Raw genomic sequence first — 26113 nt, forward strand, 5'->3', positions numbered from 1 at the left:
ATCTATAGAATAGGTGTACTAGAGAGAGTACAGTGGCAAGTTTGGTAGTTTTGGAGTGGCATGTTGGATGTGGGCCAGCTACGTTGAGGGGGATGGGACCAAGGGAGTGGGGGACATGAGAGCAGGGTTTTTAAAATGGCAGCCTGGGCTGGGGAGGGTGGGATGTCAGTATGTTAATTGTTGAGGAAGGAATTCAGGCCAGGTCAAATGTTGTCCATAGGGGTTTGGCCTCTGAAGCTGTTCCTGGACAAACTCACTAATGGGAGAAGGGGCAGGCCTTTTAGAGAGAAGTTGCAAATAGAGAAGACCACAAGTGTAGTGGGATGTTCCAGTTTGAGAATCTCTCAGGAGTGCTTGGAGGTTCCAGACCCTGGCAGGATGAGAAAGCCTCGTTTGGAAGCTGGGAGCCAGGAACAGAGAAGACAAAAAGGAAGCAATTTGGTGATGCAGGAGTAGTAAGGGAGAAGACAGTATTGTTTCAGATACTTTATGGTCACTGTACCCGGAATACTTGGGCATCTGACTCCCAGGGCAGTGTTGAATGACCTGGAAATGGAAAAGATCTGACAAGTTTGGAAACTTGTTGTTTTTGTATCTGTCTCACATGGCTCCATGAAAAAATGGCACAGCCGTCCATTTTTAATGAGGAGCCCATGGTTAAATGTTTCTGCCAAGAAATTAGGAACTTAGAAATTGCCAAGCTTGTGTGAAGAATCGTTTCCTGAAATAAAACTTGAATGAGTTACACTACACTTTCCCTTTTAGATAAAGCCTGTAGGAATAATCAGCTGTATAACTGAATTACATTTTGAAATAAGAATTCATTGTTCCTAGCCATTGGTTTTTTATTATTGTAACCATTCTGTTTGATGAAATATTTTGAATCTTGAATTGCTTCTCATAAACTTGACAAAAGCGACTTCATTTTGTTACACTGTGCATGTTGCTGGCTGAGAGATTTGAAGTCTGGCTGAGGTAAAGCACCGACAGTTATACTAAGGCGAGACTGAGGACTGCAGGAACTTTATTGCCTATTTTGTTTCTGTTGTCTTACTTTTCATTTATTGGATGAAGTCTATTTTTAAACAGTGTTTATGGACTAATGTTAAATTCAAATTTTATTTTTCCCAGAGCTAACGTCATATATCCCAAGACGTTCTTTTGGCTGTCCATTTTTTTTGTTGTTGTTGTTTGAGAAGTACTCCATAAGCTTGCTAAGTATTTAAGAGCTGCAGACATTTAGAAATCTACACACATACAGATATAAGGTAATCCAAACACTTACCAGTGCAGTTACACTTCTGGTTTGTCTCAGCCACACCGTTGGCCATATGATGAGGTTTTTTGTATGTACTTGTGTTTTAAGACTAGAGCTTTGTTTATGGTAATTAGGTGTGGAATGAAGTGATTTTTCTGGGGGGGGCTGATGCTATATAATAAATTTATTTTGGGGAGGAGGGCCAGATCCAGACTTGTGGTTTTTGTCAGGCCTAGGGATCCCCCACTGTGGAACCTTCTTCCACCAGAAGTGACCAGTAATCGATGGTTTGAGATCATTTCCTAGGATACTGAGATGAGGTAACTGTCCAGGGTCACACTTCCACTGTATTTCAGAAGCAGGACTTGAACCCGGATCTTCCTGACTCCCTGACTCCAAGCTTTCTTATGTTTGCTGTTCCACTCTGTTCAATGCCTTTGCCTCAATGGGCATTTTTTTCTAGTTGGACTCTAATGCATTCATCCAAGACTTATGAGGTATAGATCGGGTGGGCAGACTGGCATGGGGAATCCATTGAAACACTAGAAAGAAGGCATTTGAGAGGATAGAAAGATAATTAGTAATATGTAACTACTTATCTGGCTTGCTTTGCTTCTCCCAAGGAAGCTGTTTCTGAAATGATGCCCATTATCAAAGTAGTCTATGAAGATTCTTTGGCACCTGTCAAAATATCAGTCAGGGTTTGAGATGCTTGGCTTATTCCTGTATTTGTGATTGCATTTGTGATACTCAAAATCACCTTGTATTGTGAAACCTGCCCAGGTTTGAATAAAGTTGTCATATCTCTTTGGTAAAAAGTGGCTTATTCTAGGAGTGCAGGCAGGCCCAGAATTATAAGGGAGGAGCAAATTGGGCTGAACTGCCTGCAGCTCTTTTAATGACAACCAAAGTCTCCCAGAGATAAAGACCCTTTAAAAAGATTTTTTTTTTATGAAAATCTGGTTTTTATGTCACTTGTACATAAAGGAAAAAAAGGGAGAAGAAAAAACATTTAGCAAAACCTATCAAAATCTGACACAATATGCAACGTTCCATGACCATTATGGGTGGAAAAAATGTTCTGGTCACTTTCTGTATTATTAGAGAAGGTGGAAACCCTGCTCTGTTCTGGTCATTTGCTGAGGGTGAGGATGCTGGGTTGACAGGGTAGCCTGAGCACTCTGTTGGTGTCCCTCAGTAGATGCCCTTTAACAAACTTGTAGAATTGACAGAATTGGCTGAGTTGAGATCTGCTCGCGGTAGGGAGTAGGGGGAGAATATGCACTTTGTTTTTGCTTCATTTGTTTTTAATTTTGAATTTAAGCACCAAAAAGAAGAGCAGGGCGCAAAGCAAGGATTGTATAGGAAACTGAATCACTATTTTTACCTCTTGGGGTTTTTAAAAGTATCTGATACACTCCACACATCACTTAAAACCCCCTACTTGTTTCTGCTTCCTTCTGAACTTTTTTTTCTTCTATGCATGTTTTAGAAAATTTCAGTGACACCCCCCCCCTTTTTGGCGGGGATCAGTACTGCTAACCCTCCAATTAAAGAATTGTCGATATATTCAGCTGTTTTCTGCCCTTTGCAGCCTGGTTCTTATTATGTACTTTCCATTTTCTTTTATTCCCAGGGCAGTCTGTTTCATTCCACTCATAGATTTCTTGTGAATCTTGTGAAATAGACACTTACTGTAAGGCACGTGGCATTTTAAAAATTATTCCACCATTTATTATTTAGATTTCATTTAGAATCACAGAGTTGTGGGATTGAGGCCCAGAGAGAGTCACAGTATAGTTAGTGGCCGACTTAGGAGGAGAGCCCATTTTTCCAAAATCTTTTTTTTACTGGTGTTTGGTACAAATGTTTAGGAATTTGTGGGGCATGGCGTTTTAGTCGTTGATCCTTAAATCATTTGCTTTAGTTCTTTAAGACTCTTGAGTTCTGAACATTGGATTTGTAAGTGTCCATACCACAAACATATGGCTGTGTATCTCAGCCCCGTTCCCCCAGCAGCCAAGCTGTCTGTCCTTGGGCTGGCTCAAGGAAGCGGCTGACCTGTAGTAGTCCTTTTTCTCTACTTGGTTTTATATACAGTCTCACTTCAACTGGTCTATCTTTTCCTTTTTATTGGCGAGATAATTCTACCCCAGGAAGGCTTTTTTAAAGTCTCTTAATGTTTTTCTTCCCTATTCAAACTCTCCCCGAAATACTTTGTGAAAACCTTTTTTATCTTCTTCCTTCTGTGTTTCCTCTAAGTCAAAATAACATCTCACTCATGTCTGAGAAGCGTAAGAGTCGAGCCAGCCCTAAAGCCTTGTCAGGAAAAATGGGAAAATAGACATTTTTAGGGACTAGAACCGTTTCGTCCTGGTGAGTATCTGAATATCCTGAATACTGTTGTGTGCCCCACCCCACCCCCCAACCCCAATTTCTGTATGGCTCCATTTTCCTCTATTCTTCTTCAGTGAAATCTGGTATTTTTCAAGCACCGTCTTTCTTTCTTTTTAAAAAATTTGTTTTAATCAGCCAAAATCCAACACACACTCAATTGAAAAATGCCCCTCCCCCCAAAAACCCATCACAAACACATACGATTAATCAAAACAAATTTCCACATAGACCATGTATAAAACTTTTTTATTTCATTCTACACTGTGAATTTTCCACCTTTATCAGGAGGAGGAAAGCATGTTTCATCGTTTGTCCTCTGGAGTTGTGATTGGTCATCATGTTGATAAGAGATAGCACCATAGTATTCATTACATTTGTATATCGTAACTTGTTAACCCATTCCTCAATTTATGGGCACCTCCTCAGACTTCCGTTCTTTGCCACCTCAAAGAGATATTTTTATGTATCCTAAGATTTTGTTTTGCTTAGTACTAATTAATCCCTTCCTTAATCTACTCTCCCTCAAAATTCCCCCTCCTCTCTTCTCCCCTGTTCTTCCTGTTTCCCTTTTGAGTGTTCTCCACCCAGCTGTGTGCATGTGTATTCTTCCTTCTTCTGAGTACTTCAGCTGAGAGTGAGTTTTAAGTGTCAAGCCACTCTCCCTCCTCCTTGAATGGATTTCTTAAGCTTCCCACCCACACTTCCCTATGTATATTTCTCTTCCCCTTTTAAGATCATCAAAATACAATAGAACCAGTCCTAGGCCATGTCTTACTGTACTCCCTCCATGACCCCTGATGATGGTTGTGCTGGGATGCATGCATCATTTACCTCTGTATTTGAATATGAGCAGTGTATATTTATTCTTTATCATTGTTCATTCATATTTACCTTTTCATGTTCCTCTTCACTTCTATGTTTGTATTTCAAAATTTCTGTGCAGTGCTGGTCTTTTAATCAGAAATGCTTAAAATACTCTTTCATTAAAGGTCTGTGTTCTCTTACCCCCCCCCCCCCCATTCAGTTTTGCCAAGTAGTTTATTATTGGCTCTAAGCCCTTATTCTTTACCTTCTGGAAGGCTTGTATTCCAAGCTCTATGCTCTTTCTTTTATAGTATGGCTTACACATCTTTTGTGATCTTGACTTGTGGCTTCTTGGTACATTAATTCTTTATTTCTGGCTGCTTGTTGTATTTTTTTTCTTTGACCTGAAAACTCTTTAGTTTTGGCTATGATGTTCCTGGGAATTTCCACTTTGAGGTTTCTTCAGAAGATAACTGGTGGGTTATTTCTATTTCTACTTAACCCTCTAGTTCTAAGAGATCTGAATAGTTTTCTTTTAAAAATTTCTTGAAGTACGATGTCTGGGCTCTTTTTTTGGTCTTGACATTCAGCTAATCTGATGGTTCTTACATTTTTTTTCCTCCACAACCTCTTTTTTAGGCCAGTTATTTTCATTATGGGACTTTTTAGATTTTCTTCTATTTTTTCAGTCTTTCAACTTTTTTTGGGGCATGGTTTTGTCTCTCCCTGAGTTATTAATTCCCTTCTCAATTCTTTTTTTCCTTAGCTCTCATTCCCTTTACTTTTTTTTTTTTCCTTCAGGTGCTCTCATATCACTTATAAACAGTTTTAAGCTTTCCTCTCTTCCATCTCTTCCAGGAATTCTAGTTGAATTTTTACCCAGGCTGTATTTTTATTCAAGGCTCTGCTTTGTAAATGTTTTGGAGTCCTTCTCTTCTGGAATTGTATGTTGAGGTTCCTTATAGCTGTAGTAGTTTGCTCCTTTTTTCCAGCCTACTTTGGCCTTGATATTGAGGGCGGACCCTGCAGCATTTCTCATGGAAAGATCTAGGTCGATCCTGTTGCTGCTTTTTTGGAATATTGAGTGTTGTGTTATTCCAGGATCTCTAGTAGCCTTGAGACCTACAGACTTTCTTTGCTCTCAGAGTAGTCTGATTGCTGCCCTCCTGGTCTGAGCTCCCCAACTTTCTGGCCTGGGTTTGAGCCTGAGCAGGAGTGGACTGCTGCTGGACTCAGTCCAAAAAGCCATCTGGAAAGCATTGTTGATTGCGAGTGGCAGGACTGTAGTCTCCCCTTTGTTTTGGGGTTCCTGCCCCAGTTATGTTCTGCAGGATGGGCTAGATGTTGGAAACGAGACCTTGCTCTATTCCTGGGGTCTGAACCATACTGTTGCTGCTGCTGCTGCTTTCTGAACTTCCTTCTTTCTCCAGACGTGGGCTCCTGTACCCTGTGGCTGTGACATTGAGAAGGCTGCCTACCAAGTTGCACCCATCCCTGCAGCAGGGTGCTAGGCTGGGCCCGGACCACTTCTCTGCTTGGGTGCTGGATGGCTCTATTCCACTGTCTGCACATCTTCCTGTGTGTCTCCCAAATGACTCACTGACTTTTTCCTGGATTTCCCTGTCAGGATTTGGTCTAGTGCATTTTCCAGATTTGTTTAGAGGACTTTTGTGAAGAGGAGCTCAGCCCGCTGTACTCTCTTAACTTGGCCTCTCAAGCTCCATTTTAATATAAATTCTTTAAAGTTCCTCTGTGGTTTCATTGGTTTAGAGGAGTAATGATGTGGAAACTCCTCCACCGATGGAGATCTTCAGCGTCAGAGGGGGTGTGTGTGTGTGTGTGTGTGTGTGTGTGTGTGTGTGTATAATATAACCCCATTGACAGTATGGGTTCATGGGGCCATGAAGAGTCAGACATGACAGAAAGACTCAACAGCAATAACAAAAATTAATCGCTTGAATAATAATACAGTAGAAATAGTTGAAGTGCAGAATGAGTTACTTTCTCTGGGAGAGCCTCTACCACTCAGAGGAGTGGATTCAGGCCAGTGTTGTAAGCCCTTTGCACTGGAATGGCAAGAAGACCGGACTGGGAAGGCAGCTCTTCCCCCTGATCCTTCACCAGTCGCTCCGATACTCTTGGCTACGCTTCCTCATCTTTCCCCCTTGGGCAGCTGGTCCTAGTTAAGCATTTTAGGTTCCTCTGGCTGCAGGGCAGCGAGGGCCACTCCCCCCCGCATTTATAGAATTTCCTGGAGGGAAGACTGAGATTAAGTGGCTACTGTCCAAAGAAAACCGGCCCCAGTGGCTGCTCCTGCCTCCAGGATGTGTCTGGTCGGGGCCACCTCTCTAGGCTTCTTATACGTTACTCCACCTTGTCATGTACTGTTATGGCCATGATGCCATTCACTGTCAGGCATTTGGTGTCAGTTCTTATGAGGTGTGTGACGCCCCCCCCCCCGCCCCCCCCCCACTGTTCTGTAAAATGGGGATAGTTACAGCCCTCTCAGCACCGTGGTGTCAGGATTAAATGAGCTGACGCAAAGTACTTTGCAAAACTTAAAAATGCTACATAAAAGCTGTCATTGTTATTACTAGGATTATTCAATGCCTGTTCCTTTTGTTTTCGTGTTTCACAAGACACATCGTGATAGGTTTTCTTCCTCTTTCATTTTTTTTGCATCAAAAACTCTGGCATTTCTGTTGTGTTATTGACTAGCCAGGCTTTGGGGTAAGCTGGAAATGGAACTACTAAGCTCCCTTCCTGCCCCTTCTGATTTGGGAAGGAACTTTGGGCACAGAATGAGCTTCCCCAACCCCCAAACTGAGGGACTCAGGGACTTCTCTGATTCAGCATCTTTTCACATAATAAAATGCCAAAAATTTGTTATGTTAAGAAAACACTTTTTAATTATTTTTTTGTTTATTTTAGAAAGAAACCTAGCAACCTTAGAGATGTTAACATCAATGTGTTTTAATTCCATCAAATCACTAAAATGCTATATATGGAAAATTCCAGAATTCCTTTTTGCTTTGTGGCTGCCATTGGCTAACCGTTGAGTGTTTTTATATTGTCCACATACAGGCCCTCAGGACTGGGCTCCTGTGGTTGTGGTTGGTGGTACTTAGATTCCTGGGCTTTGGCTGACAGCCTGAGTGGTGTGTTAAGAGCAGCATTTGTCCACCTTCTGTCCATGTGCTGAGCCCTGGTTTTTGTATGAAATGGGCCTGTGCGGCCCTCAAGTCTTTCTCTGGACAAGCAAGCAGCCCTGGCAGGCTCCCTTGGATCTCTTGGTACCATACATGTGAAGCTGGAGAGCTAAATCTGCCCAGAGGAGCTGCTTTGGCATGCTTCTAAATTTATTTTACTTTGTTTTTCCTACTGTCAGGGGTCCCAAGTGAATCCAGATGAAATTCGTGGATATTATTTTAAAGCTGTCTTACCTATTTTAGTTTAAAAATCGAAGCAGGCCTCCGAGTTTTGTAAGTAAGGTAGCTCCCTCTACTTTGGATAAGCAGATGCATTCTTGAAGAGCATATTGAAGCATTTCTAGGCTGAGAACAGGTGGGTGTGGGCTTGGGTTCTGGAGATGGTCTGGAATTGGCTGGAGTAGATGCCTCTGACTCCAGGAAGGGAGAAAGGAGAAGATGGGAAACTGAGCAAGTTCTGGTTTATTTGTTTTTCTTACACAGCATCTTCCCATTTGCCCTTTTCCAGGAATTTGCCGCACTGACTAAGGAACTCAACGTCTGCAGGGAACAGCTTCTTGAAAGAGAAGAAGAAATTGCTGAGCTGAAAGCGGAGAGAAATAATACTCGGGTTAGTAAGTCCCGGCTACTTGGACTCACAGATGGATGGATAGATGGACTGACACATGGTTGGCCTCCATAGACATAGACATAGAGACCTCAGGGTTGACGAGAAACGTCCTCCTCCTAGTAATGGGCAGGATGCCTTTGCTTGTAAGGTTGTGGGGATTTTCACACAGTGATTGAATAATTGACTAAATGAATGGTCAATTCAGGCAGAGTCTGTAAGATGCCTCACCCCCACTCCTGTTTACACTCTCTATATCTTGTATGTACATAGTTGTTTGCATGTTTTCTCTCTTAATAGAATGTAAGCTCCTTGGAGACAGAGCTGTGTTTTTGCCTTTCTTTGTATCCTTAGGGCCGAGCATGGTGATTATGTTTAGGTTATGTATTACATTTTGATATTTTCGACTTAAAAGATTAGATTCAAATAGTGTAAATTTGTTTTAATAGGGAAGAGTCCTAGGATTTAAACCATTCTTTCCAACCTCCAAATTGCCAAGTGTGGCTTCCAATTGCCATTTAAACATTTATTAAGTACCTACTATTTGCCTGGTCCTGTGCTAAAATTCTGCCCTAAAGAAGAATCTACAAATTAGTTTGCTTCTGATTTGGTTTTGGTCTCTTTCAGCTGTTGCTGGAGCATTTGGAATGCCTTGTCTCCAGGCATGAGCGATCTCTAAGGATGACAGTTGTGAAGAGACAAGCGCAGTCTCCTGCAGGAGTGTCCAGTGAGGTGGAAGTATTGAAGGCCCTAAAGTCGCTGTTTGAGCACCACAAAGCCCTGGATGAAAAGGTTCCCACTGTCTCTCTTGCCCTGCACCCTTTCTTCCCTGTGACCCCCACTGCCATGTTACCCATCACTGCTGCCCATTTCAGGTTAGAGGCACAGACTTTCCCAGTAGCTTGTGGGAATTCATTCCAGAGGACTCTTCTGGTTTATTGGGTTTTCCAGCTTTGAAAATATGCATTTATTGGCCCTAGACAGGATTCTATGTTGAATAATCTCTAAATTTATAATAGTCACAAACCATGTTCTAGAAATGATTTTCTGTGCAAGAATGTGTAGGCATAAGTGGATTTTTGGAATTTTGAACCCTTCATATAAAGCTAAGCTTTGCTGAGAATGAAATAAAGAGAAAAGCATTTCTTTCATGACTGTATCAGTGCATCAGTATTTGTGCAGTCACCTAGTCCTGAAGGTGTTTTTTCACCTTTTTTGTGTTATAGATGCTTTGGGCAGTCTCACAGAGCTAACAGATCCCTTTTCTGAATTGTTTTCTTTAATACATAAAATGAAATACAAAGGGTTACAAAGGGAACCAATTAGGTAGAAAGACAGATGTCATTTTTTTTTTCTGAGTCTTAAATTCATGGATCTCTGGGAACGTGTTTACAGACTAGGGACCCCAGGTGAGCCCCGCTCTAGTTGGTGGAAGCCTGGACAGCTTTTTGACTTCTTATCACTTTCTTTCAAAGGTGAGAGAACGGTTACGAGTAGCCCTGGAAAGGTGTAGTTTACTGGAGGAAGAATTAGGTGCCACCCACAAGGAGGTGAGTGAACGTGCCCTCGCCCTCCCACTTGGAGGGCGATTTTAGCAACGCTACGGAAAACAAAACCTCATCATCTAACCCTGGTCCTCCACACCTCCCTCCTCCTGTTCTCCTTTCAAGAGAAGGTGAAGGCCATCTGAACCATAACAAATGGATGCTTTTCTTTGGACGAGTAGGGCCACGGACTTTGTACAAACTCCCCTAATGCTGTTGTTACTTGGGCCCATTCGTGATGCCGTTTCTGGTGGCTTCAAAGGCAGCTTTGTTATTTCTTACATCTTTTTCTATAGAGATGGTGAATTGTAATTGGCTTTGATGTGCTTGATTTTTAGCTAATGCTTCTGAAGGAGCAGAACAATCAGAAAAAAACACTAGCGGATGGGATGCTGGACATAAATCATGAACAGGAAAACACCCCGAGCACCAATGGAAAGGCAAGTCTTTGAGTCTGTCTGTTATTCAGGGGAAGGCGTCTTTGGAAAGGTTTTCCTAAAGAACCTGCTTAGAGCAGAAGTAGGGACTGGGCTGTATAAGCCCCTAGGTGCCTAAATGAATAATTTTTCATCTATCTAAATATTCCATTGCTAAATATTTCCGTTGGCAGGGCACTATGAAGCTTTATTTTTGTTTTGACAGAGATCTTCTGATGGGTCTTTAAGTCATGAGGAAGACCTAGCAAAAGTGTTAGAGCTCCAAGAAATTATAGATAAGCAGTCAAAGGAACAAAGCCAGATGAAGGAGCGGTTGGCAGCTCTCTCCAGCCGGGTGACTGAGCTGGAGGAAGACTTGGACACTGCCCGGAAAGATCTCATCAAATCTGAAGAAATGAACACCAAATTGCAACGCGATGCCCGAGAAGTGAGTCCTGAGCCTCTGTGATTGAGGAGGAGGAGAAAGAGGGATGGGGGTGAGGAGGAGAAGCAGGGAGCGGCCGGATGGATGGAGGGTCAAGTGCTTCTCTTGGGATCCTCACTGTTGGAAGTCTCTGAAGAGTATTGGAGAGGGCCAAGTGGTTCCTTCCTTTCCTGTGCAGAGTAATGTCTTTGATGGAGCCTTCTCTGTCAGGGTGAGGTCGGGGTGGGGTAGCACTTCTGTCTTGTCCTCTGCTGGTTAACTGGGGATTTTTACAGTCTCCTATGCCATTGTGTCAGTCTGTAATAGCTATAAGTCTTTTAGTGAACTTTGTCTTTTTTGAATACCTTCTCTGTGTTATGAGTCACACACATACACCCACAAATAGTATATAAAACAGATAAAGGGATACATTACACTAGAGTTGATTTGTTTTGGGGTTGCCTTCTCTATAAGAATTGGACAGACTTCTCAGAATCTCTTTGAGCAAAGGCTGGGTGATTACTTGTCAGATAAGTATTAAAGAGGATTCTCATGCAAGTATGAGATGCCCCTCTGAGCTCCTTTCCAACATGGAGATTCTGTGATTACCTATCAGGCTTAGGGGCAGTCTTGTCTGAGGAATGGATTAGATGAGGCCCAGAGTTCATTGCTCTTCCCTGTCTTACAAGAAACACACTGCATATCTTAATAAGATAAGGATGATTAATACCAAAGATCATTAGTTTTTTAATGTTGATAAAACTGTGAATCTTCATAAACCTCATGCCGTCCAATCTGTCTGTCTTTACATGTTCAGGTTTCCTTTCTAATAGACTTCCTCTTAAATAAATCTTTGACTTGAAATGTGGTAGCTGTTCTGTACAGCAGTGTCAGCACTACCTGTTGACTGAGTTAAAGGAGATAATATTATTGACAGGCTCCTAGGAGTCTGGTTTGTGTGAAAAGAGCCCTGTTACCCATCAGCCAGAGAGTGGAGTCTGGTCAAGGAGTGCTCAGTATAGAGTATTTGTGGTTAGCCTAACAATGAGGGTGTGGAATGTGTCTATCCTGGGATGCTTGGGAACCAGCTGTGAAAGGAGTGGAACCGCACCTCTCTGCGCTAATAGCACCGTTACAGTGACTGACTGCAGGCTGGAGGCTCGTTCTCCTGCCATCTCTCCACTCACCCTCAGTGGCAGAGAAGACAATTAGGTTAATTAAAAGAAACTCCCATACCAAGAATTCAGGGCAGCTCTAGCAGAAAGAGTTGTAGACGTGGAATGAAGAGGCCTGGCTTTAAATCCCACACTGCTCTATGTGTTTCCTTAACTTCTCACCATCTTCAATTTCCTTCTCTGTAAAATGGGTATGACAGACATGCTTCTTTCCCAGGGTCATTGTGAGGCGCACCTATGTAAGTGGTGAAAAGAAAGAAAGTTGAGCAGATCAGGTCACATTATTTTCTTAGGTTGTCTGGGTGAAGCAGTCAGACCGGTGCTCCTAAACAGAAGCGTTATGTCTCACTCAGATCTCAACATCCTGCGGTGGAGGCTTTGTAGCCGATGGTAACTGACTCAGTGGGATGACGTTGGCTTCGATTTGGTGGATGCACAGGCCTGGTCTCATGGTCACATTTGCCTGGTTGCAGCTTAGTGTCTGTTAGCCCCATGAGTGCGACATTACCAGCTTCCAATTTGAAATGTCCTGGCACTCTGGGATCACTTTCTTGGACTGGACCCTAATTTTCCTGATGGAAATCAGAAGTAACATAGCCTTAGGTCTGAGTGTTGCCCTTTTCTCTGAGATAAGATTCTTACCCTTGTGGAGGACAGATGCTTGCTTATGTTTATCTCTGTATTCCCTGCACTGTGCACAGGGCCTGGCAGAGAGGGAGGGACTTGTGAGTGCCCATTGGATCTCAGTAAATGACTAGGGTAAAGTTGTGGAATCTTGAGTTCAGAGAGACCTCAAAGGGACCTGTGTATGACATCGGACAAGTGGCCACCTGCCTCCTTTGCTTTGAGACCTCAAGTCAGCCAGAAGCAGCCTCCTCTCTGAGTGGGTTGCTCCAATTTGGAAGAGAGTTTTTCCTCACTGGAAGCTTAAATTGGCTTCTCTAAGGCTACTGCCCATTGCTTTTAGATTGTGCCCTTTTCAGGTGGTCTTATTCTAAGAATATTATGTTTAAAATCCCATATTCAATTTACTTTAAAATTCTTTGTTGAAAAGAGTCACTGAGGTGAATTAAACTTTGTCTACATCACCTATAGTCCTCATGTATCTCAGTAGTACTGCTAGTGATATGTAGAGTTATATTTAGGAGAAGGTTTTTGCCTGTCAAGAATGTATTTTGGAAAGGTTTCTCTCTATAATTTTGTAATGATTAGATTTCACTCTCTGCTTTTGCGTATAGCTCCCCTCTGTAATCTCTGAGTGTCTGAGCATCTGCTTCTTTCCCTCCCTCCCCTGGCATACCTGCTGTCATGTAGGCCATGGCCCAAAAGGAGGACATGGAAGAGAGGATCACGACTCTTGAGAAACGCTACCTCGCCGCCCAACGGGAAGCTACATCCGTGCATGACCTCAACGACAAACTTGAAAACGAAATTGCTAATAAAGACTCTCTGCATCGACAGGTCAGTGCTTCTTGTGGAGGGTGTTGGACTGTTTCTTGGAGCATCACTAATAGAGATTCAAGAGCAGCATCTTCTGACTGTCCTGATTGTCCTTAGGCCTTAGAAGTCTGAAGTTTGTGGCCATTTGGGAGGAATAACCCCGTATCTTCACAAAACTGGATTGTTGAGGCAGGGTCTGCGGAGCCAGGTCTGCGGAGCCAGTGGTAGGCTCCAGGCCCCTGGGTCAGCACTCATACTTTGACTGCTTATTCCACCTTCCTCACTGAGGAGCAGAGAAACAAGGGGGAACAAACGTAATTCACTTGCTTTGGTTCTTGTTAGTAACTGGGGTGAAAGGGCCTCGGAACGAAGCACTTTAGACCCTGACTGCCAGGGTGGCTCTGAGTGGTGCAGTTCTTGTCACCCTTCCTCCAAAGGAGAGGTTAGCCTTGATTAGTTAAGGGCTGACTCTGAAAACTGAAGAGCAGCTGTTCGGTTCAGTGTAAGGAACGGCTGGTCAGCATGAAGACTCAGTACTGCCCAGGGGCCCCTTAAATGTTCTCAGGGCTACCATTCAGCTCAGCGGGGTGCTAGTCATTGAACTCTTCTATGAGTGTGGCCTGGGGGACGAGAGAAGCCAACCTTCCTGTCCGCCTAGGAGCATATAACACAGCCACCCACCCAGGTAAGTCTGTGTAAGTTAAGTGAAAGAGGGAGAGAACATGGAGAGGCAGGGGCCATGCAGGAAGACTTCCTGGAAGAGGTGGCATTCGAGCTGATCTTTTGAAAGGAGCCTTAGAACTTGAATTGGTGAAGGTGAGGAGGGATCTCATTCCAAGTATGATTGACAACATCTACCAAGGCATAGGGGAGAATTCAGGGCTGAGTTGGGGGAACATCGAGAAGGCCATTGTGGCTGGGGGAATGAGCGCTGGATCAGTACAGTAGCTAGAGCAGGTTGTGAAGGAAGTGAGGAGCGTAGCTTTACAACAGCAGCAGTTAAACTTTGGGGAGGAGGAGAGATGGGTGGGGAGTGTGTTTTGCACGTGGGCTTCAAATTTGGCTGTGCTGCTTGCTGTTCAGGAGGCTGAACTCTTGGCCTTGTCTTCTGCAAGTTACATAGGAACTAGCCTCAAACACATCATGAAGCCTTTTTTTCTGATTTTCCAGAACATTTTTTTAAAAGAGTTTACATTTAGGGCATTGAAGAGAAATAGAATCCATTAGAAAGAGCCCTTTCTAGGCTAGAATTCAGTGGGGAGGAAGTACCCTGGGGCTGTGTTCTTTTGGAAGGCTGCAGCCCATCCAGCATCCTAAAAGTGCAATACCTGTCCTGTGCTGTAACAGCTGGATTTTGTTCCAGAGTGAAGACAAAAACCGCCAGTTACAAGAACGCTTGGAACTGGCTGAGCAGAAGCTGCAGCAGACCTTGAGGAAAGCGGAGACCCTGCCTGAGGTGGAGGCCGAGCTGGCCCAGAGGGTGGCGGCGCTCTCCAAGGTAGGGACCGTGCCCCCCGTGGCCTGGAGCTGGTGCTCCATGTTCTTGGTGACGCTGCTTAGTCAACATAGTGATTGTCCTTGGATGGTTTCTGAGTCAGGGCTCTTCGTCATTCTTTGTTGGAGAATGCTATGTGGTGAAATGTCCCATCTCTTCCTCCTTTGTCTTATTCCTAAAAGCTTTTTCCAGTTGGTGGCTTTATGTAGTTTGTGTCTCTCCAGCTTGTTTGAACTAAGGATTGCTGCCTTATAGAGCAGCCCCAGCAACACCTGCAAAGCCCGGGGAGCTTGCCTTCCTCCCCAGGAAAAGGAAGAAGCTTTCTTTTAAAAGTCATCTCTGATAGACCTAATATACAATGTAAAGAAGCAGTTTTTAAATTTCTTGTTCTTAAAAGGCAGTGAACAGTGGGAATCCTTATTTTAAACTTGGATGTGTATGAAATAAACCTCCTAGCAGTTTGATATCTGGAGCTGTAACCACGGTTTTCCTCTCTGTCTGTGAATCTGCTTTTTGCAGTCTTGTTTCTCTTGCACTCCCTGTTATCTTTATTATCTCTTGTTGAATTTGTAGTCTGACCCTTTGTCTTCTGGAAACTCTGCTGCTAAGGAGGCTAAACTGTTCGAACTTACTTCCAAGCTTAGGAAGGTAGAATCCTTTGCACCCCGGTCCCTGTTTCTGCTTGCCGCTTTCTGCTTTCTGTGCTCACTAACTGAAGGCCTCTTAAGGACTGGGGACAGTGTTTCCTGGGGGGAGGTGGAATTGGAAAATCTCTAGCACCAGATGTTGCACAGTTCACCAAAGGCAGAGGATGACGTGCTCACTCTTTATCACATGAAAACTCACAGGTTTGCGATAGAATCAGGTAGAAGAGGTGCCCTCGGTAGGGGTGAAAAGTGTCACTCGCGCCCAGCACGTTCTGCTTTTTGCTATGGCGGTAGTTCCCACAGCATGTTGTAAGTGCTTTTTAATTACTCGGTCGTACTAATGTGTTTGCCCCCGGCAGGCTGAGGAGAGACACGGCAACATTGAAGAGAGATTACGACAGATGGAGGCCCAACTGGAAGAAAAGAATCAAGAATTACAGAGGGTACGTATGCCACCAGCCCCAGGACAGAGGTCCTAGGTTACTAGGTGACCATTCTGTTGTCCTTTGCTGGTTTCTCTTCTTTCTCCCGCCTCTTTAAGTTTGCTACCTTGTATTGTTTTGTGATGCTCATAGACTCATAGATCCTGGGACTCATTACTTTTTTGTTATAATCCACTCTTTTTTCAAAAATAAATTTTGTTGATTATTTTGTAGCATGAAAATTTTCCTCAGTATTTTCCCCCTACCCTCTCCCAGAGAACCATCTCCTATAACAAATCATATTTTTAAAGAAAAAAAAAAGAGGAAAAAAATCAGCAGAATTGATCAAGATATTAAAAAAAACCTGAAAAAACATGCAGTACCACACTTGTGCACCTCCCACCACGACCAAGGGAGATGGGCTAGTGGGAATGTCTTCTCATATGGTTTTGTCAGAGCCACACTTGTTCTCTCTAATTTTGCAACATTCACTTTTTTCTACCTCTGAGTATGTTGCAGCATTTATTTTTGGGGGTGTGTGTGTGTTTGTGCACATGAGTATGTATGTGTATGTATACACACACACACATATAATCCTGAATAGGAAACCCTTTTCACAAAAATTTGATCCGAGGCTGTTTTCCCCCATCAGATGCTGCTTTTCTTATTCTAGATGCTTTCAGTTTTGTATGTGCAGCAACTTTTCAGATTCTTATGATCAGAGCTTTCTGTTTTGTCTTTTGTAATTGCTTCTATCTCTTGTTTAGTTAATAACATTATCTCTTACCTATGCTTTGAATTTGAATTAAAAAACAGCAGCTTTGAGATGGAGGCAAAACAGGATTTTATATTTGATCCTCGGTGTTAGGGAGCCACTGGAGTTTATTGAGTAGGTATGTAATATAGTCAGACCTGCACTTTATTTTCTTGTTTGGGGGGAGGCAGTCAGTGTAAGTGACTTGTGTAAATAAGTGACTTGCCCAGGGTCACACAGCTACTAAGGGTCTGAGGCTGCATTTGAAGTCATGTCCTTCTGACTCCAGGGCTGGTTGCTCTATCCACTTCGGAGACCTGCACTTTAAAAAGATCACTTTGCCCACTGAGTGTCGGATGGATTAGAATGGGGAGGGACTTGTGATGGGCAGACTAACCGGCAGGTTCTCCCAGTGTTCCAGGTGTAAGAGGAAGGTCTGCCTCAGGGTGGTGACAGTGTCCGAGGAGGGAAAGACACATGTGCAAGAGATGGTATGGAAGTGAAATCGACAGGTGTTGGCAACAAATTGGATGTGGGGGTGAAGTACAGTGAGGACTTGAAGCTGACCTCGGGACAGTGGGAGGACAGTGGTGTCCTCAGCAGTAGTAGAAGGTTTGGGAGCAAGGGAGGCTTGGGGTGACAGGTAAAGCATTCAGTGTTAGACATGGTGAGTTTGTGATAACTGGGATTTCCCATTTGAGATGTTCAGTAAGACATAGGAAATGTCAGAGGAGATCGGGAGGGAGGTTAGGGCTGGATAAGCATAACCCTTGGGAATTGGTAGTGCGAGTATTAGAATTTCTTTTTGTCAGATGAGGAAACAGGCTCAGATGTAGTCAATGAGTTTTACCCCTAGTCATGCCTTTATTGTATGGCAGATGTGAGCTTTGATTCTACACTGTTTGATTCCATGTCTGGTGAGGAAGGTTGATTTTGTCTCAATTTGAGGAAAAACTTCATAGCCAAATGAGTCCTGTACAAATGGAGTTTTTCCCAGTCAGAAGTGTGGGGCTGAGTGCAGATGAGCACCCATGCCAGACACAGTGGTTTAGGAGCTGAAGACTCTGATTTCTCCTGGCTGACCCAAGGAAGATCAGCTGCCACCAGGCACTCATATGAGGAACTTAGAAGAAAGGGGATTCTGACAGTCTGCATTATACAAAGTCTGAAGGTCCCATTTGTGGAAAGTGCTGCAGATCTCAGCAGAATTGGCTTAAAGTTGGGAGAAGCCGTCAAGCTCGTGGCTGTTTCTGCAAGTTTTCCAAAATTCCAATTTTGGCTTGAAAGCTCTGATTTGATAATCGGCAACAAATACTGTCAGTTGTTCCCCTTGAAATGACAGACTCACTTTGTTCATTTGCGAGCAGAGGTTCGCCAAATATCCAGGCTTCTCCTCCACGTAGAGGTTGTAGTTGGGCAGCAGTATTCCGTCCTAGAATACTGAAAAAGTGTGTCGGTTTGTCAGTTTGTATTGCCTCACCAAGGACGTCCTTCTTCGAGATGGCCGTTTTCGTTGTGGTGATGGTGTGGGGGTGGTGGCCGACGTTACAGTGACTACTATGACCAGGATGGTTTGGAGCCACTGTTTTTGTGGTTGCTGTTTTACTCACTGTTACTTTTGCCCTATTACTGCAAATGTTAACCCCAGAATAAACCAGGAGATTCAAGCACTTGGAGTATTTCGTCACTACTTGTTTGTTGCTAAGCATTCATTCACGTAGATTAGTTAATGTTCAGATTGGATGAATAGAAGCAAAACAGCAAAGTCTAGCCATGTTTGGAGAGTTATCTATTTTTAAGACAATAGTATAATTCTGCAGCAGAGATATTAACTCACTCTTCACCTTTGCTGCTAAATTTTTAATTCAAACGTGATGTAGAATCTGGAAAACTCCATTGTACACTTGTGAGAGAGAGAAGGAGAGTTACACTTTAGTATTATGAAAATGGTTTTGACTTTGAGGACTCCCTGAAAGGGTCTCAAGGACCCCCAGGGGTCTGAGGACCACATTTCACAAATCACTGGTTTAGACAGTGTCCCTCTTTCTGATCGTGGCAGCTCACTTCATTACTCCTTTATAATTGGTTGATTTAGCTGCCTTTTTATTTTTTCAAAGAGGAGACCCTGCATATGGCCTCGTGATTTTTAATACTCAACAGTGGCATGCAGAGCTTAGTCAGTCTGCTCAGTTCCAGAGCTTGCTGTTTATGTAATCAATTTCTTCCTTTGGAAAATGTGGGAGTTGAATTAGATGGCCTCTCAATACTCTTCCTGCTCTAAATCTGGGATCCAGATATCCTTGGGCTGTGAAGAAAATGCTTTGCCAAACCTTCCCGGTGTTGTATCAGTGAGAGTTACTGAGCTTTGTAGTTTAAAAAGATATAAATTCCTTTAGTAGCTGTAGGAGAACCCAGCATCTTGTTACTTTTCCATCACTTGTGAAGAATAAAGGTGCACATCGTTTTGGGAGGAATACAAAGGTGACTGAGCATTCTGAACCATATAATCTAAGAGACTCCAAAGAGGCATCCCAGTCAAGGGTGTTACTAAGGATCATGATACAGAAGGAGATAACTTGAGTGTGATCAGGACAGGTGGATGGCCAGGATTCTCTATTGATACTGCTGTGCTGTTGGGAGTGAGCAGGGAAGGCCCCCACACACCGAGTACATGTCTTTTGGTGACTCTTGGAGATGTCACAGATGAGAGCTGCACAGGATGGGCTGAGATGGACCTTATTGGAGAGAGTTCCTCCTAAACCGAGGTCGTGGCTTCCTTTGAGTATTTGGGTGACCTGGTCCAAGCTGTTTTATGTAAGTGGATATATCAGGGCTGCCTCAGATGCTGGACTGGCCCTCACTAGTGGCTGTGTCTAGGAGGCTCCAATTTGAGGAGGTTCATTGTGTCTGAGAGCAAATTAGAAACAATGAGAGAGCTGTAAATCAATCCTCTTGTCGGCTGAATTCATTTTGGACACATGGCCTCTGAATTTAAATGAAAACATTCTTTTTTTAAACTTTGGAGCCAGAGGTTTTTTCTGCATTAAATCAAGTTTCTGGTTGTATCCGTTTTTGCACATGCATCTCAATAGATCTATGCTTTCTGACATGGACTCTGCTGCTCCTGTTCCTTCCTAAAAGTCCTAGGTCAAGGGATCTTTCATCTTCTTTGCAATGTCATCTTTTGGTTGTTTGCCTCCCTAGAAATCATTACTCTGTATTCATGGGAAAATGCTTATGAAACAGGAGAGGAAGAAAGGAAAAAGGAAAAGGAACTTAGCTCATTTTCTGCTCTCTTTCCGATGTCTCAGGCACGGCAGAGAGAAAAGATGAACGAGGAACATAACAAGCGTTTGTCAGACACCGTGGACAAGCTCCTCTCTGAGTCCAATGAGAGGCTCCAGCTTCACCTTAAGGAGAGGATGGCGGCTCTGGAGGATAAGGTACGGTGCTGTGAAGGTGCTGGGGCAGAGGCAGCTTTTCAGATGCCACCTGAGTAGAATTACCGTTCTGTATGTGGAACAAAGTAAATTATTGGGGTTCGGTGCTCTTTTAGAAAAGTAGAAATTGGTTTTCAAATGGAAAAAAATTGCCTATAAATGCTTTCACTGTTACTGTTGTTAACTACTTTGTACCCTATTGGCTCATTTGTTATTTAGGAAAGCTTGTTAATTATTTCTGGTTCAACTTCTTTTTACTGTGGTCTCTCTAGCAATGCTCCTAGAACTCTATAGTTATTTGGAACTTCATAGTTTGCAAGCATTTTCTGTGTCTCCACCCCATTTGCTGATTTCCTTTGAGCCTGATTTTGAAGACTGTTATGGGTGAGACTTTGTTTGGGTGGACGACCGGTATATCAGCAATGGTAAAGGTTTGCTTCATTTGCTGTATAGATTGGCCCCAGTAAATTGCGACGAGGCTCATTTCCTAGACTTGCTTCTGTAATGGGAGTCAGGAAATGTTTAGGGATGGGGAGCCACCTGCTATCCTTTATCGAGGGAAGGTCAGTATTTCCATCTTTGTATGGCAAGTAGTGAATTGTATAGGATTGTACCTGACCAGGCATATGTAAGACATGGATTTGCAGGGTTTGACCATGTTGACATGAGAGGTTTTCCATGTGCTGGAATTGTAGGAAAAGCCCTGGACCAAGTTTAAAAAGATGGGAATTCACGTCCTGCTTTGGCCACTCATTTTTTTCTCATCACTTCCCCCAAATTTTCTGGGCCTTGATTTCCTCATTTACCAAATGAAGGTGTTAAAGGAGATAACTTTAAGAAACCTTTCCATCTCCCAAGTTTCTTTGAAAAACTATTTTGGGAGCAAATAGGAATTCTCTGAGCTCCACTTCTGATTGGCCACGGCCCGCGACCTAAATCTTAGCTGTTTGCCTTGTCACCCACAAAAAAGATTCAGAGGAAGTGGTCCCTCCCTGGCTTCTAATTCAGTCATATTATAAGGAGGACAGACAGTGCTTCTTTACCACTCTGAGAAGTGGACAGTAATGCTTTTGCATGTAGGTTGGGTGGCAATAATTGTTGTTCATTAATTCTGCATTTAATGTGTTCAGACTCTTTCTTCGCTGCCACAGACTATTCTCTTTTAGATGACAATTTTTTAGGGACTTGATGAGATGGGCATTCCAGCTTATGGTGTTGCTAGAAGTATCATGTTTAGATTTGAAGTATTGCTTTATCAATTTGAAATTCAATTTTATTCATACAAAATGAATAATGAATTAACAGGTGATTAAAAAGTAGACTAAACATTTACTAATTACCTACTGTGAAGATGCAAACTTCAGTTAAGACCTGGTCCTGGATTTTTAAGACATTTATAGTCTCTGGAATGCTGAGACACTAGTACAGATAAAAGTGTGTCATATTAACTAAGTCCTTAATGAGCTACAAAACAAAGTGGTAGCCCATTTAATCAAGAGAAAAACAAGACCAAGAATGTCTGGTGATGAAGGGTAAGCCATGCCGCTCCACAGTTGCCCCCAGTGTACCTGTCTGTGCTGCTCCCTGTCTGGTTCCTGCCATCCAGCCTCTGCTGATATATGTCTGAAGACTCTGTAGACCAGCTCTGTAGGTGTCAGAAGGAAGACTCTTAGCTGTGTGAATCTCTCTCTTCTAGAATTCTCTGCTTCGAGAGGTTGAAAATGCCAAAAAACAAGTAGAAGAAACACAACACGACAAGGTATTTATAAAAACTTGAGTTCCGTGGTTGAGCAGGGAGATGGCCTGCGTGGCATCAGGCTGAGCCTCTTGGTGGGCAGGAGGCTGAATTGAAAGGCTGTGTATTTTGCTTCTAATTATTTGACAGCTGTTTTTGGCACCGGTGGGTTAGAGCTCAGTATATATTTGGGAAGAAGTGATAATTGGCATTTGTTTTAAAATTAGAGTTGATAGAAAATTTGGGCCTGGTTTTTGAATATGTTTCATACCATGAATTTTTACTTTAGCTTTGGATTCCTGTTGGATTTGTGTGATTTTTTTTTTCCTTGAGTGTCTAAAGCCTTTTGGGGTAACTTGGTGTCTCAAATGCATCTTTACTCTAGAGAACCTTGGAGGCCAGTGCTGTGTTTGCTTGAGGGGATTCTCTGGGGCCTCACTTGGGGAAGACTAGTCTGAATAGATTACCCTGACCCCCTTTACTTGATATTTACCAGGCGACAAGTTTACATGTTTTATAATTGAGTCTCAATTTCATTTTAATGAAATGCAGCAGATGAAAATGGCTTAGCTTGTTTCTTCACCCAGAAGAGGCATATACCCCTCTAGGTTAGGGAGACCTTGGCTACAGACAGGGAGGTGAAGATGAGATAGCTGCCATCATTCCCAGGGAACTTATGGCTAGGAGAATAGGTGCCAAACCCTCATGGAATTGTGGGTGTAGTTCTGACTGCAGAATGTATCCAGATTTGATTCATGTGATTAATGGAAAAGTACTGCTTTGGCTCAAGAACCTGTTTCCCTTGCCCCCTTTCCCAGGACCAGCTGGTGCTCAACATGGAAGCCCTAAGGGCTGAAATAGACCAGATGAGGATGCGTGGTGGTGGCTCGCTGCATCATGGGTGGGTATGCGGGTGGCCGCTGAATTGTTATCTAAGAATATTTTGTTTTCAGGCATGTTACTCATTCGCAAAGACTTAGATGGGCGTGAGCTTGGCTTTCTATGAGCATTGGCTATTTTTCTTTATGTTGCAGCCGCCCACACCTGGGCAGTGTACCAGATTTCCGGTATCCTGTGGCAGAGAGTCCCACCGATCCTTATGGCACCACATCAGTATTGCGGCGGGCCCAAAAGGGCCGTCTGGCGGCTCTCCGGGATGAGCCTTCCAAGGTAACCAAGCAGTATCTACTAGTAGGAGACCAAAAGAACCTGAGCATGGGCAGCTGGGGAGGCCTTGCTGGAAATTTATTATAAATTGTAGCCTACTCTTGATTTAAGAAAATACTTTAGAGCAGTTGTTGAAGTTGTCATGTGGCCCTGTCAGATCCTGCTTTCACTTTTAAAATAATTTATATCTGAAATGAACTTTTTTACATACTCATACTCAGTCTTATTCTTTATGTGCCTTTGAAGAGGCATATACTTTTTATATAATTTTAGAATGTCTGGGTTTTAAAATGTTACATAATTTAAAGAGAGTCAAAGTAATTTGATGATAGACTCTCCGTTTTGCACCCCAGACCCGTAGACTTTGGGCAAGAGTGCTCAGCTCTGTGCTTTTCGTGTTTAGTTCTGTTGCCTCTCCAGAGACCTTGTTCTTTGCTCTCCACGTCCCGGGTCCCAGCCTCAGACTTCACCCACCCCCTCCAGTTCCAAAGCTGGAGAGCGGAGGATAAGACCCATTGGTAAGGTGGAGTTATTGATTACTTCATCGTCCTTATGATGTGTCAGTAGCTCCACCTAGTCTGGACAAGACTTCTCTGGGTTCTCGATTCCTTCTTAGCATAGCAGCTTTAGAACGAGCCCTTTACTTTTGCATTCGACTATCACTTCACCAGAATGCAGCTCCATTCAGGGTGTGTAGAAGGCACTAAACCATTGGTTTTATTTTTTGTTGTTCCTGAAACACTGCTGACTGCTGGATGGCTGCAGCATGGAAGTCCGACGTGTTCTTCCCCCCTCCAAATACTGTCTGTGTTTGCATTTTAAAACAAGTTCAATTACTCATGAAGTATTTGCATATTTCATTAACATGATTTTCAGCAAAGTTGCCTGGGTCTGTCTGTGTCATTTTACACCCATCTGACTAGAACCTGGTCTTGCTGTCTCTAGGTACAGACTCTGAATGAGCAGGATTGGGAGCGGGCCCAACAGGCGAGTGTCTTAGCAAACGTAGCACAGGCATTTGAGAGCGACGTGGATGTGTCTGACGGTGAGGATGACAGAGATACTATTTTCAGCTCCGTGGATCTCTTGTCGCCCGGTGGGCAGGCCGATGCCCAGACGCTGGCCATGATGCTTCAGGAGCAGCTGGATGCCATCAACAGAGAGATCAGGTGTATTTTGATTTGTGTGTGTGTGGGGGAGCATATTTCTGCTAAGTAATGGAGAGCTAGCCTTGCAGTTCAGGTCTGACCACTGCTCCCTCCTGCCTGACTATGTGACCCAGAGGCATTGCCCCTCTTCTGGCTCTAGGTGACAGCTGAGAACAGAAATGGAGGTTACCTTAGACTAGTGAAATGATAGGGCCCAGCCAAATAAACTCATTATTGCCTTCCTGCTTTGTGCTTGGCCAGTAGGATAGGTGTTGGGGGGCTCTAAACAAGGTCTGAGTCATTATCACTGCCTTCAGGGTCTCTCGACCTTCCTGGACTGCAGAGGTCCTTGAAGTCGTGAGGTCACGCCTGTGGCCAGCTGGGTGAGCCTGACAGCACACAGGAGAATTCAAAAAAGGGAACGTGCCCACTCCCAGGCCAGGCCTTGTATGGGGATGTGAGCCTTGGGCTGTCCCTGGCTTGATGGGGAGGCCTTGGAATGATGGGAGCAAAGGGAGGAGGTCTGTACTGGAAAGCTCTGAGCTGGGGCCTCTGGGTAGAGTGGAAGAAAGGTGGGGCAGGACCAGTGGTGAAGGACAAGGAGCCTCATCCTCTTTACTCCCTCATTTCTTTTACTAAGAACTGAGAAAAATCCCCCTACCCTTTGGAGACTGAACCCCAGGTTCCACTTGCTCTCTTTTCCTTGTCCTAGCTTATTGTAGAACCACCTGTTGGTGATGGGGGCAAAGACTGACCCTAGTCTGTGTCTCATTGTTGCTTTCGTACCAATCCAGACCTGCTCAAATGGCCTGCTGTCCTCTCCAGAAAGCAGTACCCAAAGTCCAGATGAGCAGGGCTGAGGAGCCCTGAGCAGTAGGGGTGACCTTTTAGTGAATGCATGCCATGTGCCAAGCTCTGTGCTAGGCTATGAGACTAATACGGAGACAAATGAAGCAGGGGCCACCCTCTATCCTAGCAGAACACATGATGTCAGTATATGTAGCACATATATGGATGGCTTGAGGACAAAGGTGCTTACTTTCCAGATCAGAGAGCACTAAGGTACTAATGAGCCTTTTTGTTTTAGATTGATTCAAGAAGAAAAAGAAAATACAGAGCAGCGGGCAGAGGAAATTGAGAGCCGTGTGGGTAGTGGGAGTTTGGACAATCTCGGGCGGTTCCGGTCACTGAGCTCCCTTCCCCCACATCCAGGCTCCTGCCTCGCTGGCTCCTCTCCTCCGGGGAGTGGCCGCTCCACCCCACGGCGGCTCCCCCACAGCCCAGCCCGGGAGGTGGACAGGCTGGGGATCATGACTCTAGTAAGTCTTTGCCCTTTTTTCTCTCCATTCTTTGTACATTTCTCTGTCTGGTCTCTAAAGAAGTTAGGTGCTTTTAGGGGCTCCCCTGGCCCCTCCCACCCTTGTTGCTTGTGTAGAATTGTCTTTGCTACCATGCAAACCAAAAAACTGAATGCACTGAAACTAGTTTTGTATTTGGTTTAGTCAGTCTGCAAACTGCTGAAGTATCTTTTTCTTTGGTGCCAGGCTAGGTCAGAGCGGGGACAGCCTGGTTCATGTGCAGCGCTGATGAGAAAGCACAAATAGCATAAATGTGCTAAGGCAGGATTTGCATTGTGTCCCAGCACAACCACTCTGGCATACCCAGGATGGCTGCTAGGGCAGGTTCTTTTAGCTGCTTTACTAAGGAAAGATAGCTGTTCCAGGGGTCAGCAATCTTCTTAATCACATAAAATACAGGGAAGAGAAATAAAGACCAACAGACAGGACTCTACTGCCTGGATCAAAGCTTTAAATCCACCACTGAATGGAGAGAACCTTTACCTCTGAGGAGGTGGGGAGCTCTGAACATAAGAGTCTGACCAGGGAATCACAACATTTTCATAAGCGAACCCCCAAAGCAAAAGCTCACCTCTCAGAACATATACTCTTTCAGCTAATAGGCTTTGAGCCAGAACCCTCCTGACTCAGTGCCTAATTAGAAATTAAAAATAGGTGTATAAGCCTTCCTTCA

General features: G+C 43.8%; 1 protein-coding gene across 9 annotated transcripts in view; it reads left to right on the forward strand.

The window, feature by feature from the left end:
* PPFIA1 (PTPRF interacting protein alpha 1) overlaps positions 1-26113 on the forward strand; it is a 96902-nt gene that overhangs the window by 33374 nt on the left and 37415 nt on the right. For 5 of the 9 annotated variants that reach the window (XM_036762717.1, XM_036762708.1, XM_036762710.1 and 2 more), the window contains exons 3-17: positions 8177-8278; positions 8903-9067; positions 9751-9825; positions 10158-10259; positions 10462-10683; positions 13149-13295; positions 14638-14772; positions 15343-15417; positions 15776-15859; positions 19904-20035; positions 21729-21791; positions 22586-22668; positions 22802-22937; positions 23880-24103; positions 25170-25401. In XM_036762717.1, coding sequence (XP_036618612.1) covers positions 8177-8278; positions 8903-9067; positions 9751-9825; positions 10158-10259; positions 10462-10683; positions 13149-13295; positions 14638-14772; positions 15343-15417; positions 15776-15859; positions 19904-20035; positions 21729-21791; positions 22586-22668; positions 22802-22937; positions 23880-24103; positions 25170-25401 — 1977 coding nt within the window. The remainder of the gene's footprint in view (positions 1-8176; positions 8279-8902; positions 9068-9750; positions 9826-10157; positions 10260-10461; positions 10684-13148; positions 13296-14637; positions 14773-15342; positions 15418-15775; positions 15860-19903; positions 20036-21728; positions 21792-22585; positions 22669-22801; positions 22938-23879; positions 24104-25169; positions 25402-26113) is intronic. The other 4 variants (XM_036762712.1, XM_036762714.1, XM_036762715.1 and 1 more) reach the window with 1 other exon arrangement.

Source organism: Trichosurus vulpecula, chromosome 6 (assembly GCF_011100635.1).
Source record: "Trichosurus vulpecula isolate mTriVul1 chromosome 6, mTriVul1.pri, whole genome shotgun sequence".
NCBI classification, from domain to species: domain Eukaryota; kingdom Metazoa; phylum Chordata; class Mammalia; order Diprotodontia; family Phalangeridae; genus Trichosurus; species Trichosurus vulpecula.